We start from the raw sequence: 14,472 nt of genomic DNA on the forward strand, positions 1-14,472 counted from the left end.
CAGTTGCCTAGGAGTTTTACGGGTATTGATAACAAACTTGGATTAGACTCACCTTATAAGCATACAATAGCGAATTCGTATTCATATAGTATTGAGAAAAAAAGCCACTGATGCGTGAACGGCGGAATTATACCGCCGCAGAACTATGTTACGGAGCTTAGTTGGAGTTTTCAGCTCGGTGGATGCAATCCTTAGCCTATCTAAGCGCTGCTCAAGCAGCGGGGCAGGACGTCGACAGTAATAGGACCTAGAGTCATCGGTTGCAAGCATGCATTAAGAAGTTTAGGATTCTAATCTAGCGGTTACTTGTGGTTGAAGCAAGTGACTCAACCAGAGAGGTTTCCGCGGACCGGTTTCCGGAAGAGACAGCTGAGTAGCGAATAGACTAAGAAGAGAACGGAGATAGATATATAGTCTAGGATAAGTCGAAGAGAAAGCACTTGCTGGTTCGAAAGGTTTTAATATAGCTGAACTCTTGTTATTGGTCAAAGTAACGCAACTATGGGTTCCGTGACGGTCCAGCAGCAACATGGCTTGGGAGAAGGGAAAATTGGAGAGGACGGATTCAAGGTGTTTGGGGGACAACTGAAGAAAGATTTTCTATTTGCGCCTGGGTGGAGGAACATTAATCATGGTGAGTTGTCTCATACAGAGAATTTCAACTGTTACCCCAGAATTGACCATTTCACACATGTATATGCGTTGATCAGGCTCCTGGGGCGCCATCCCCCGAGTGATTCAGGACAAGCTGCGTCACTACCAGGACCAAGTCGAGGCGCGACCCGATTTTTTCCTTCGCTACGAACATGGCAAGCGCAATGATGAATCCCGTGAAGCCGTCGCGACTATTGTCAATGCACCGGTCGAGACGATCACATTCGTAAACAACGCGACAGAGGGTGTCAACACTGTCTTCAAGAATGTAAAGTGGAACAAGGACGGCAAGGATGTAGCCCTTTACTTTACGACCGTCTATGATGCGTGTGGGAAGACAATTGACTTCCTGTACGATTTCCATGGCGAGGGCAAGTTTATCAGCCGCGAGATCAAGATTTCGTATCCCATTGAGGATGAGGACATCCTGCAGCGATTCCGCGAGGCTGTCAAGCAGGTCGAGGCAGAGGGCAACCGCGCCAAGATTTGCATCTTTGACACTGTCTCCTCGAATCCAGGTCTCGTTTTCCCATGGGAGGCCATGACCAAGGCCTGCCGCGAGCTCGGCGTGCTGAGCTTGGTGGACGGTGCTCAGGGCATTGGCATGGTGAAGCTGAACCTTTCAGAGGTAGATCCCGACTTTTTTGTGTCGAATTGCCACAAATGGCTGTTTGTGCCGCGTGGATGCGCTGTGTTTTACGTGCCGGTAAGGAATCAGCATTTGCTGCCGTCGACGCTGTCGACGAGCCATGGATATATCCCCGAGACTGGGACGCGGAGCACGCCGCCCGATATATATGGCTCGAAAAGCTTCTTCATCAATAACTTTCAGTGGGCAGGGACGAAGGATTACTCGCCAAATTATTGTGTCAAGGACGCTGTGGCCTACCGCAAGCAAGTCCTCGGTGGGGAGGAGAGAATCTTGAAATACCTTTGGGATCTGAACAAGAAGGGCAGTAAGCTCGTGGCGGAGGTACTGGGCACGGAGGTTCTTGAGAACAGTAAGGGTACGTTGACGAACTGTGGCATGGCGAATATTGCGTTGCCGGTGTGGAAAGGAGAAAAGGGGCTGGAAGCCAAAGAGACGGAGATTGTGGTGCCGGCGGGGGATATGAGCCTTGTTGTGGCGTGGTTGATGAGGACGCTTGCGGATGAGTATAAGACGATTGTGCCTATGTTTTGGATGGGGAATAGGCTTTGGTTTAGGACGAGTGCGCAGATATACTTGGATGTGGCGGATTATGAGCATCTCGCGGAGTCGTTGAAGAAGATGTGTGAGAGGGTTGGGAGGGGAGAGTATAAAGGCTGGAAACCTGATTGGTGATGGCAGTAGATGCAGTTACAAGGCCTAGAGGAGCAATCACATCGATTTCAACCTTGCAAATAAAATGATTACTAAACGTGTCTGGATGCTGCGAAGACTTGTACTGCGATATTCATCTCACACTCGGATCCAATACGAACAACATTAACGTGAGAGGAGCCTTGTGGGATTCACACTTCTGACTACATGTATACCATCCTGCAAATTGAATTGTTGGATTCTCCGACATATGTTAGCAAAGATGTCCAGTTCTATCTAGTCACACGAGGCAAACAAAGGCGAGTGGCATAAGCAAGGCAGAAGCAAGGCAGAAGCAGGAAACCCCGCCGCTCCAGTCTAACCTTTCCTCTGTTCATTGGCCCATCCACACACCCAGATATATCCTTGCACTCGTGCTATATAGCTTCGCCACAACAGGTAGATACAGACTCTGAGCCAAGGCTCACATGTAAACTGTGGGGATGGCAGTCTCAATCTTGATATATTCCCGTGGCCTACGCTCGTCGGAAAACAACAAAACTCAAAAAGATACCAAATACCGCCTTAGTAAAAGAGTAAAGGCACAGTGCTAAGCTAGATTTCAATTTCAACACTCTTATAGCAATCATGGGTTGTGTGGATCTTAGGCAGGATGCTGATGATCTGCCTCTCGAAACGAAAGATGGCCTATGTTCTGTCTGCCAGAAGCTTGGCTTTGACTGGTCTTGGGAGTGCCCCGAATGCGTTGGTGCTCCTCATTCGGATTCAAAAATTGAAAGACATTTTCACATCGGCACAGTGAAGCGCCTTCTTGGTAAACCGTCCTGTCCGGGTTGTCGACTCATTCTTTCTTCCCTCGAAATACCGGAACAAAGCCCGCCATCGCTCATGGAGCAAGAATTACAAGTTTCTCTCGGCTTTTTGGTAAATCACGGTGCATATTCTGAAAACTATGAAGATGGTTATGAGCTGCCTGAAGCGACTGAATCGCTCAATGAGGACGCTACCGTGTGGGTAGCATGTTTTGAAGTAACTTTGGAAGGCCCTCGGGTACCTCCTGATTCAGTACGAAGAGGCAGGATCATCAGAAATGGTCCATGGTATGTCAAAGAGAATAATGAAGGCGAAAATTCAGAACTGCGCGGTCGAGCCGTTTCTCCCATAATCGACGTCAGCATAATCAAAGACTGGATGAGAGTGTGTGAAGAGGGCCACAGCCACTGCAAACTCTTGGCTCCACTGTCATCGGATGAGAGCAAATTTCGTCTTATTGATGTTCAAGAGCAAAGGATCATTGATTCCACGCACTCAGAGAGGTATATCGCTCTGTCTTATGTATGGGGACTTGCTACGCCTGCAGTCCTCACAAAGGATACTCTTTCTCAATATTCTTTGAAGGGGGGCCTACAGGCTATACAGATACCGCAAACGATAGCCGACTGTATGCAACTTGTACAAAGCCTTGGTGAACGATATCTGTGGGTGGATTCCCTTTGTATTATACAGGACGACGATGACGACAAGCTAGAGCAACTCCGTACCATGGATACTGTATACCGCAGTGCAACTTTGGTCGTAGTTGCAGCTGCCGGCAACGACGCTCACGCTGGCCTTTGTGGAGTTGGCCATCTCAAACGACGTGAATGGCAAAGAAGAGAGACGTTGTGTGGCCTTGCGCATATTACAGCTCAGCCACCGCTTCGTGAGACTCTGAAGGGAACCACGTGGAGTTTGCGAGGCTGGACGTTCCAAGAAGCAATGCTCGCGCGACGAATTCTTTTTCTAACAAACCATCAGATGTACTGGAGCTGTAAACGCAACAATTGGCGTGAAGATATGACTTGGGGATCTCGGGCGAAATGAATCTGCGTTCTTCAGCCGATTCGTTCTGGGAGGCGCACATATCGCAGTGCCGTACAGCGAGATACTGCCAAGATGTAACGGCCTTTACGAAGAGAGAGATTAGGGAGCAAAGCGATGTCATCTGGGCATTTATGGGCATCCTTAAATTGCACTCGTCTCGGTTTCCGGAGGGGTTCATCTGGGGCCATCCACTGGAAAGGCTGGATGCGACGCTCCTTTGGGATGGATGCCCAGGCAATCACCAGCGAACTGCGCAGTATCCTCTGAGGTTCAACAATAGCGTGCAGTCTGTGGATTATCCTTCCTGGTCGTGGCTTTCCACAGACGCTGCAGTCGAGTTTGAGAGTGAATGCGGAGATTGTATAATCTCAGCAGTCAGCTGGCATAAGCCACTCCTATTTGGAGATTCTACAGTTACTACTACCGGCACTTACACGCTCGGAAGCCATACGAAAAGGGTCTTCTTGGGTTCACAAGACGATGTCACGAAATATGGGTTGTTGCGGTGTACAGCTGAGACGGTAGAGCTGTCTGTTGTTCGAAAGCCCTCAGAAGTGAAACATGACGACCAAGGTCGAAAATTTCCAGAGAAACATCTGACCAGAGACAAAAATTCTTCTTATCCTCTTTTGGGCAACGACCGCATTGAAGCCACGGTATATTCACCGTCTGGGGAGAGCGCCGGTACTGTCTTCATCTACAGAGAGTTCTTTGATGGCAATGATCAACGGCTGGGGCAATTCATTTTGCTATCTGCCAATGCCAAGAAAGAGGCGGATGAAACTTGCGTTAAAGTAAAAGGTGGGCTGGATTGTGGTAATATATTGCATGGGCATGCCTGCAAACATATCCAAAGCTACAACATCATGTTAGTTGAGCAGCGTGGAGACATCACGTATAGATTGGCACTTCATAAAGTACAAAGTGATCTGTGGCAGAAGGTGAAGACGCGCAAAGAGCATTTCGTTTTAGGATAGTTATGAGCTAGTATATTTTCCAAGCAAATAAACGTTTGTTCTATGGATAATATTCGAACACACATTTGAATTTATACCTTGCGTGTGTATCTTTGCATTGTCATGCTTGATACATGTACTCGCCAAGCTCTACCCTGCACTCAGCTGAAATGCCAATATCGAATTGACTCTGCAACTATGATCACTCCGCAAAAAAATGCCATTGCATCTCCTCGGCATTTTCCATTATGCTGTACATTCGGCACCGTCAATTCATCCGAAAAGGTTGTTGTCAATAATGAAGCTTAATGTTTCGATCCCGATGCGGCAGTCGACGCCGTCAAGCATTGACCGACGATCGTCAGCTGTAAGGCCTCGCTTTCACATGAACGGGCACATGTGCTCATCTTAGAAGGTTGTATCATCTCAAACACTTCACAACACCGAGAACAAAAAGTAAAGAAACGGCGAATTTACCCGTCTCCCGCACCCCTATTACAGTAGTAGTAGAGGCGGATATTCACGATTGGCCCAAGTGGGCGCTACGCTGCCCGTTTCAGAAGATGGGGTCTCAGCCACCAGGCGCCGGGATCTCGCCGTTTCAGCGCCATGAACAGGGCGTCTCAGCCCCTGTGAAACGCCAGCCAGTCTCCGCAGCGGCGTTTTGAGGCTTTGGTTGGCTATGGGTCCTTTTGTCTTTGAAACGTCGTGTTTGAAGGAGACCAGAAGAGAAGGGGGCAGCAGCTGTTTTTGAACATTTGGCTCTGCGTCAAAGCGCTTTCGGTGTGAATAAGACGCTTCGTATTGCGAATTGGAGTCTGTGCCATGGCATTGGATGGATTGGATGGATCTGAGGAGCGCGGCAGGCAATGATGCCGAAATCGTGCAGAAATAGGCTCTCAATGCACTTGAAATGAGGACTTGTATGCGAGAGGGTCCGCTCGTAATTGATGAAATTAGATAGCCGAACACACCAGCTCTGGTCGATTGGACGATGGTATTTCCGCGTCTTCCATCCGTTCATGCCTCTGGCCGAAATTGAGCATTGACTGCTGGAAATTAACCGGCAGATCGTCCGCGGCCAGACATTGCGCTCTTCGCCGCTGTGCTTACTGGCGTACTTCACCTGGTAGCATTGGCCCCTTGTAGTGTAAACGCTCGCTTTGATCATCACGATTCAAAACCTCAACACCTACCGTTCCCGGCTTAACGGCTGCAGGTTCTCGGCTGATCAGAGTGGAAGAAACAACCGCTAGCACGGAGTCCGTAGCAAGACAGGCCGGGATGGCGTTGATTCCAGCCAGTTGCCGGCCCAAGGCCATCGCGGGCCCACCTATTGTGAGGCACCCTGTGTCTGAAGCTTAGCCCCAGTCAGCCATCTCCACGAAACCGCGTGTAAAGATCACAATGCATGGAAATGAGGAGGCAATAAGGAAATCTCCCGCTATTAACAGCAACTATGGGGAATCGCTGTATGGGCCCAGGCTAGAGGCTGGCATGGCTTTCTCCTGCTCTGCCCACTTGGGCAAGGTAGCAGATCCTGAGACTTGTCCGCGTCTCCTGGGCCCCTGTTCCCGACTTCCATCAAGATGGGGGAATGCATAGCTATATATTCTGCCCATCTCTTGGCTTTTTTTGTTTCTCTTTCTCTTTTCCTTCTTTAGCCACCTCTGTGAGGGACGAAAAGCAAAGTCATTTTTTATTTTCCTTTTCATTTTCTTCTTATTCAGTTCTCTTTAACCACCTGGTGTGGGTTTATTTCGCTTTTTTCTTGTAAATACACAAAACCAAAATTACCCTCTTTTTTATTTTTCTTATTTTTTATTTTGAAACTTCGCTACTATGCATTCACGACTTCTTTTGGCAGCCCTTTTCCTGGGCTTCATTGCCCTGGTTTCGGCCGTGCCCATGCAGAAGCGCTCGTTCAAGGTGGAACGACGAGCCAACCCCAACTTCACTGGAAACGATGGATTGAAGGCTCTGGCAAAGGCCTACCGCAAGTTCGGTATGGAGATGCCCCAGAACATGAAGAATGCTATTGAGGTTCGCAAGGCTACCGATGCTGCTCGCCGAGCTGTTCAGGAGGCCCGCAAGGCGAAGCGCCAGAGCCTTGCCGATATTCTTGGTGAGCTTGGCCTTCTTGGTGGAAACAACAACGCTGGAAATGGAAATGGAAATGGAAATGGAAATGGAAACGGAAACGCAAATGGCAATGGAAATGGAAACGCTGGTCAGGGCCAAGCTGCTGGTAACGCCAACGCCGGTGGACGACACCACAAGGGCAAGGGCCAGGGCAACGGTCAAGGTCAGGGTCAGGGTCAAGCTGCTGGTAACGGAACTGCTGCTGGTAACGGAACCGGTGCTGCTCAGCCCGCTGCCAACCCCTCTGGCCAGTCTGGAAGTGTCACCAACACCCCCGAAGGCAACGATGTTGAGTTCCTGTCCCCTGTCAGCATTGGTGGCCAGACCCTGAACCTCGACTTCGATACCGGCTCCTCTGATCTCTGGGTTTTCAACACTCAAATGTCCTCTCAATTCACCGCTGGCCACACTCTCTTCGACCCTACCAAGAGCAAGACTTTCAAGGCTATCCAGGGTGCTACTTTCCAGGTCTCCTACGGTGACGGCTCCGGTGCTGAGGGCAACGTCGGCACTGATGTCGTCAATGTTGGCGGTGCTTCCTTCAACGCCCAGGCTGTCGAGATTGCTACCGCTGTTACTCAGCAGTTTGTCGACGACCAGGCCAACGATGGTCTGATGGGCCTTGCCTTCTCCAAGCTCAACACCGTCCAGCCCCAGCAGCAAAAGACTTTCCTCGACAACGTCGCCAGCTCTCTCGCCGAGCCCGTCTTCACCGCCGACCTCAAGAAGGGTGCTCCCGGAACCTACACTTTCGGTGCCATTGACCAGACTGCTTTCCAGGGCGATCTCACCTTTGTCAATGTCGACAACAGCCAGGGCTTCTGGCAGTTCAGCAGCGAGTCCTTTGCCGTCGACGGTGGTGCTACCCAGCAGGCTACCAAGGGTGGTCAGGCCATTGCTGATACCGGCACCACTCTCCTCCTTGCCGACCCCCTCATCGTCAACGGCTACTACTCCCAGGTCCAGGGTGCCCAGAACGACGCTCAGGCTGGTGGCTTCACCGTCCCCTGCGATGCTCAGCTCCCCGATCTTGACCTTGACATTGGTGGCAACTACGTCGCCCGCATTAGCGGTGCCGACCTCAACTTCTCCCCTGTATCTGGAAACAGTAAGTTTTACAATTCTACTTCTATTACCCCTCTAAAACGGTCAATGACTGACATGTGTTACGCAGCTTGCTTCGGCGGTCTCCAGGCCACTACCCAAGGTGGACTGGGTATCTACGGTGACATCTTCTTCAAGTCGCAATTCGTTGCTTTCAACATTGCCAACAACACCCTGGGCTTGGCTCCTCACAACTAAGCGAAATAAGCGAGAGGAAAGAAAAAAGAAAAAGAGAGCAGATTAATCATAGAGAAGAAATGGGAAATATTAAGACTTTGCAATAACATCCGTGCTCCAACCTTTGTAATCTTTTAATATGTGAAATGATGCTATGATTGGAGGCAAAATCCCGGGTCCCACATTGAAATCTCCGATTGTGTTTCAGTGCCAGGACAAATACACCCTCAACGCGATAGAAAGTCGTATAACAATGTTCCTATCCTGGCCCTTGCGTGTGGGCTCTACATAGCCGACGGGTAATTACAAGACCTTTTATCGTTTCCTATTTCCTATCTCTTGCTTTTTCGAGTCCCTCATGTCTTTCCCCCTTGGGCAATCTATAGAGCAACCAATGGTGCCATTCAGGCCGACTTGGCAGCCCGGTTTTATAACAAATTGGTAAGAGGCGCGTTGGACAGAATGCCCTGTAGATAAACGACGATCATTCCCCACACGCCTGGCAGCTATATCTATTATAAACGCCGCTCTGTAATAAACGCCGTTGACTGCTTGCTGCCCGTAGCCCGCTTGTCGAACAATCTTGTTTGATTCTACTGGGTAAGTAATAGGAGCGGCAGCTATTCGCAGACTTGTCTACAAGATGGAAGATCAGCCGGAGCAGTCAAGGCGCCCCGACACCACGCGCGACCAGCGACGCGATGCTCAGCTGATGCGCCGCCTGGGCTACACTCACGCCGCCATCAGCGCGGAGCTCAACCTGTCTCTCAGCCAGGTCCAGTACGCCCTTTCGCATACAGATACGCCTATTATTCGGCCGGGCCGGCCATCCAAGCTCACGGAGGCGCAGGTCCAGGAGCTCAAGGCGTTTATGGAGGCGTCCAAGGAGAACGAGCTGATGCCCTTTGGCAAGATTCCGCAGGCTCTTGGCTGGGACGTGGGCGAGTACTGTATCCGCCACACGCTGCGGAAGCTGGGCTACAGACGCCCTGCAGGCGGCCGGAGGAAGACGACGGGGGCTGTGAAGAAGACAAAGGAGGGCGAAGCCAGCAAAGAGACACACACAGAGACACCATCAGAGACACCATCAGAAGAACCTACAGAAGAATCTACCGGCACAGCTGAAATCACACCCAAAGATACGTCCACCAACGGTTCTGCATCTGTCGAAATCTGAGGCTGCCTCGGCTTCGGCTAGAGCCGATGACAGCGGCCTTTGACAGCATCTTGGCAAACGCAGCCACCGACCTTTGCTTACCTATTCACACCATTGGGCGATGGCCCATGGGGTAGCGGAGCACTCGACGATCCCGACAAAATGGTGGCGCTTGGTCCGCATAAAAAGTGCGCCGAATCAAGGCACAATGTGAGGCTGAGCTGCGCTGTGCTACGAAAGGGAGCGATGCGTTCCATCGGCCCTTTTGTAAACCCCGCATTTTCCGAGGCGAATGAGGCGAGTGGCCACGAGATTAATGATCAAATCGGTGCCAAAATCCGAGTATGCATATCTTTGGGGCCTGGACTAGTCGATCATGACGGTGACTGGCCTGGAGAAGACGCGTGATCTGGAGAACCGATACTTGTTAGTCTGCGGCTGAGAAACATGGCGTGTAGTACATGATTTATATAAGTCGGCTCCAGCTGCGTCTTCTGCTTTATTTTGTAAGCAGAATTTATCACCACAAGACAATGCCCGTTTGATCACTTATACAAATTACAAATCACAACAACAGCCTACAATTACTACTTCACAATAACTCGCTCATCGAAACGAATACACAATGGGCAACTCCAACTCAAGCCCCGATTCAACAGACAACGCCGAAGGCAAGAAAAGCCTCTACCGGCGCTACGAGGACAAGAAGCGCGGCCCCGGCGTCACCGACGAAGAGATCCTCAAGTACACCGGCAAGACGCGCGACCAGCTCAACACCTGGGCCGAGACGGCGCCCGGCGTGGCGGGGAATCAACCCGCCGGCAAGCTTGCGATTGGAGCGGCATCGGGCTTTGCTGGCGAGGGCGCTGCTGGAGGCCTGGGAGGCTGGGGAGTTGAGGGCACGAGGAAGATGAAGTTTCCGCCGCAGCAGAAGCCTGTGAAGACTGTTGAGGATTCGGAAGAGGAGGATTAGAGTGGTTGATACCTATTGAGCGTTTGGAATTAAATCGGGCTGAATGTAAGCCATGGAATGGTTTACTTGTTTCTTCTGCGTATCTATTTGTCTAGATATGAAGAGCTGGAGACAATAGAGAGAGAGAGCCAGCAAGACTTAACACTTTATTACAAAAGACAGTGGACATCGTTTGCCATCTAATTATATCCTGTCCGATTGAACGCACTGTGCCATGCACCACTGGGCCATTCAATTTCCCAGATTTCTTCTTCTAAGATTGTTTCTGCGTAGTTTCGATCAAAGATAGAGCGCCTCGAAATCCTTATGAAGGAAACTTCTTCTGACATGTACATGGCTTCGTCATCTTCTTCAGTTAGTTCCCCGCCGCCCTCAGCTTCAGCTTGGCTTAAATTCATGTGGCTGTCGCCGTCTTCGTCATTACCGTCTTCAATGTCATCATCGCTGTCTTCATCGTCGCCTTCGAACCCCCGCTCATCATCTGTGCTCCCTTCTTCAGACGCGACGTCAAAGATAACATCCTCATCTTGAGAATATTCCTCTTCAGACTCGGCCATTACCCTAAACGCGTAATTTCCGTCTTCAGGCATATTTGCGATAGCTATCGATGGGGCCCCTGCTTCGTTCTCTAGAGAAATAGTATGTCCAAATATATTCAGCCCCGGATCAAACCTATTGTGGTAAGAACTCGAGCGTATAATCTGCCGCATAGGTTCATCGGGCAAATCTGAAAGGTACTGGGGCTCATCTCTGAATACACCCACTGAGCTCCCAATCCTTGTATCGGAATTACAATCCCAGTCGGTGAATTGTGATTGATGCAAATACTCGTGGGCATCATCTATTCGTCTAGCATGCTGATAGTGGAAATCTTGAGTGTGGTCATTTTGGATGCTACTCCGTTGTGCAGCTGCCATCTGGTGCGCTTCGTAGCGGTCATTTGGTGATGGTAACGGCGTGAACGCCTGTTGAAACGTTAACCCCTATGTAGCCTAGCTGTTAGAATAATGCAAGACCATACTTCTATGTCAAGCTCGAGCAGGCGCTGCCATTGCTCAAATTCTGTTTGAGAAAGCTCGAGCTCGTCTTGGGCGGATAGTAGAAGTGACTCGGACTCGAAGCTAAAGCCATATAGAGAGTAATAGTCCATTGGTATATTCTGAGCAGTCGAACAAGACGATGAAACTAAAATTCTTCATAAAACTGGCGACGAAAACTTGAGCTTTATTTGTACGTGGATGGTATTAAAGTTGGGAGCCTTGATGCTTGAAAATACTGCTACATATATCAAAGACTACACAGAGAGCTTGTTCACTCAATATTCGTTACTCAAGTGAACGTGAAGATGTTAAAGAACTGAGCAGTTCAGTAGGCTGCTGTGTAACCATGCTGTGTAACGATGCCTCCTTCGCAGCCAATACAGCAACTCTATGGCCGTTTAGAAGCAGTGTTCACGCCATGACAAAAGCCGAAGGATGTGACATGACATCTTAGATGTGCGCTGCACCCCAGCCAAGTGAACATTATTCGAAGCCGCAGGTGAGATTAACGAGGCATCGTCATTAAATCTGGAATTAGGGTAATAAATCTGCACTACTCCTTGAACTGCCTATGCACAACATTCTCATCGACAGCCCCCCCTGCGTTGTTGACTCCGCCAAGACGGGTGAGATTGCAAGATTACGCACGTATCCTGCCAGGTGATCGTAACCAATAGGGGAAATGCCGTGTGCTCTACTCTTATCCACATTCACGGCGAAGTAACCATTTGTCACACAATTAGTCATGCGTCATCGATACGCACGGCATGCATCACGATGGGCCGTCATCTGCATTTGCAACTCGGGAAAACCAGCTGAGAAATGTGAATACTACTGTGTATTTATGTTTATTCTAAAAGTCCGTTTCAAACACCGGCGTGTCCTATTCAGCACGGTTTAAAGACCTACTTCAAGTACTGCTTGAGAATGTCCTTAATCTCCGCCTCCGTCACCTGCTTCAATCCCAGCAACTCATTATCGAGAGTCTCAAACTTTGGGCCATGTCGCGGATCGTTAATGGCGCGGACAAGATAAGGGATAAAGGTCTCATGATCCAACAGTCCCTTTGCCAACCTGTCGTCCGCAACACGAGTGATGTCGTCGATCTTGACCACCTCGGGCTCCCAATTTCGCTGAGGCGCAACCTCCTTGGCCAGCGCGAGGAGCCCGTTCTGCGAAATGGCCGCGCTCTGAAACCGGACCTCGCGGTTCTTGGTCTCCTCGGGCTTGGACAGGATGGCCAGGACGGCTGCGGCCACGGTGTCCAGATTCGTGGTGCTGAAGACGGTGTTGCCGCCGTCAAAGAGCTTGGGCTTACTGTCCACCGTCTTCAGGAGGAACTGGTGCTCCAAGCCCCAGTCCAAAAACGGGCCGCTGTATGCAAAGGTGTACGTGAGCGGAGATGACTCGGCTTTTTCCTTGAGATATTTCTGGATGGCGACTTTTGGTGCAAAGACGGGCAGCGCTTGGTTAAGCTCGTTGTTCAAGTCGCAGCCGTACTCTGAAGGCACAAAGCGCTTGACGCCGGCGGCGATGGCAGCGTCGATGAACTTCTTTTGCGTCTCGATGGGAGTGACTGGGTTGATGGCAGATACAACTGCATCCTGGCCGGCGAGAGCAGCCGTCAGAGAGTCGAGAGAGTCATAGTCGACGTCGACGACCTTGAACTCGCTGGGGTAGGTGGCGCTGGAACTGCCACGACGGAGGACGGTAACGTTGAATCTTTTGTCGTTGAGGAAGGCCTTGACGAGCACCGCGCCTACGCTGCCACTGGCGCCGATGAGGGCAACGTTCTTGAGAAGAGCAGCCATGATTTTGTTTGTGTGGTGTTGTGCTTAGCAGAGAAGTATAATAGTTTGATGCTGGATCTGATGAGAGAGTCTGTTGTGTAAATGGACATCAATCATTGCCGACTCTCTCTCTTATAAACTTGAGCTGAGGCATCATGAGCACCGGTGTGTTGCGTATTGCATCCTGCTTGCGCCATTTCATCCCGCATTACAACCGCAATGTTACTCAGCTTGAAGAGGGCCATGATTGGCAAGCACCGCCAGAGTTGGTAGTTGCTCAAGTTGCTCCGCGATTATGCAATCTTCTAGCCTCTTACAAAGACTCGGCCGCCCCCATAATTTGGCGTGGTTTTCTCGCTGAATGATGGCAACTGGGCACCACAACAAGGCAGAATATTAATAGTATAGCCGTAAACACACCTTTATAGCGAGATGATTACGCGCTCTGTTCCATGTACTCTGCTGTATTTTATCACATTCGCCGTATTCACCGTAATTACGCTTCATCTGCCTCTGCCACTTGACCACTCAACTCTACCGCTACTAGTGACTACGTTCTGACGGCTTTAGTGTTCGCGTTTCTGACCATCTGTATGTGCGCTTTCATTTGCTCAGGATGGGTAGCATCTGCAACGGCGACCCAGCCTGCTAATTCCTTCTCCCACCCTGCCTCTCATTCCGCTTGGCTGCTAATCCCGGCAGCAATCTCCCCATCTCAATGGCCCAAATCGACAAGGACCACACTCCGGGGCCGCCTCCGAGAGTGAGCCGCCGCGGGCCTAGGCTGGAAACAGCACGGCTTGGCGGATGACATATTCTAGACATCGCGGCCTAGGCCTCTTTCGGAGTGGGAGATGCCGACCAGTCTCTTGACCGAAGGGCCTGATTCCGCCGTATCTGTCAAAGTGGGATGGCCGAGGCCAAAACTCCCACGGCCTTGGATAGAGAAGCAGATTTATCATCCTCTGGCTACTACCCCGGAGCCTTGTCGGCCACGCGCCCAGATGTTTTGTTCTCTTTTCTTTTTGTTCTTTTCCCTTTTTTCCTTTCATACAGGCTATTTCTGAGTAGTTTTCTAGGTTCTTTCTTCAATACCAACGCTGATTTGCTGTTTTTATTTTATTTCCATTTGCTGGCGCATTTTTATTAAACCAACTTTTACGTGTACCTTTGGGGGTTTTTAATCAACTACACATCTTATCCCACCCACCGCTCCGATCTGATCTGATCTCAACCGCCAAAAAAAAAAGCGTATCGCGCCCGAGCTGTTGGTTGCTTGGTAATTTCATAAACCCTCCTTAAGGCCATTCGCCG

The 14,472-nt window shown here is 50.2% G+C and overlaps 4 protein-coding genes across 4 annotated transcripts; 3 read left to right on the top strand and 1 right to left on the bottom strand.

Moving 5' to 3' along the window:
• Window positions 1-501: 501 nt before the first annotated feature.
• On the top strand, window positions 502-1,978 carry TGAM01_v207707 (hypothetical protein; the record flags this gene model as incomplete). Its single annotated transcript, XM_018805199.1, has 2 exons — window positions 502-634; window positions 711-1,978. 2 exons carry the CDS (start codon window positions 502-504, stop codon window positions 1,976-1,978), a joined length of 1,401 nt encoding a protein of 466 aa, XP_018661649.1.
• Window positions 1,979-2,584: 606 nt separating this feature from the next.
• Window positions 2,585-3,820, top strand: TGAM01_v207708 (hypothetical protein; the record flags this gene model as incomplete). Its single annotated transcript, XM_018805200.1, has 1 exon — window positions 2,585-3,820. The coding sequence occupies one exon, from the start codon at window positions 2,585-2,587 to the stop codon at window positions 3,818-3,820; it is 1,236 nt and encodes a 411-aa protein (XP_018661650.1).
• A 2,798-nt stretch (window positions 3,821-6,618) lies between these two features.
• On the top strand, window positions 6,619-8,220 carry TGAM01_v207709 (aspergillopepsin F; the record flags this gene model as incomplete). Its single annotated transcript, XM_018805201.1, has 2 exons — window positions 6,619-8,026; window positions 8,093-8,220. The coding sequence occupies 2 exons, from the start codon at window positions 6,619-6,621 to the stop codon at window positions 8,218-8,220; spliced, it is 1,536 nt and encodes a 511-aa protein (XP_018661651.1).
• A 4,053-nt stretch (window positions 8,221-12,273) lies between these two features.
• On the bottom strand, window positions 12,274-13,179 carry TGAM01_v207710 (hypothetical protein; the record flags this gene model as incomplete). The annotated part of the gene is made up of 1 exon (XM_018805205.1): window positions 12,274-13,179. The coding sequence occupies one exon, from the start codon at window positions 13,177-13,179 to the stop codon at window positions 12,274-12,276; it is 906 nt and encodes a 301-aa protein (XP_018661655.1).
• Between the last annotated feature and the right edge of the window lie 1,293 nt (window positions 13,180-14,472).

The sequence above is a fragment of the Trichoderma gamsii genome, assembly GCF_001481775.2.
Source record: "Trichoderma gamsii strain T6085 chromosome Unknown Scaffold_29.2, whole genome shotgun sequence".
Taxonomy (NCBI): Eukaryota; Fungi; Ascomycota; class Sordariomycetes; order Hypocreales; family Hypocreaceae; genus Trichoderma; species Trichoderma gamsii.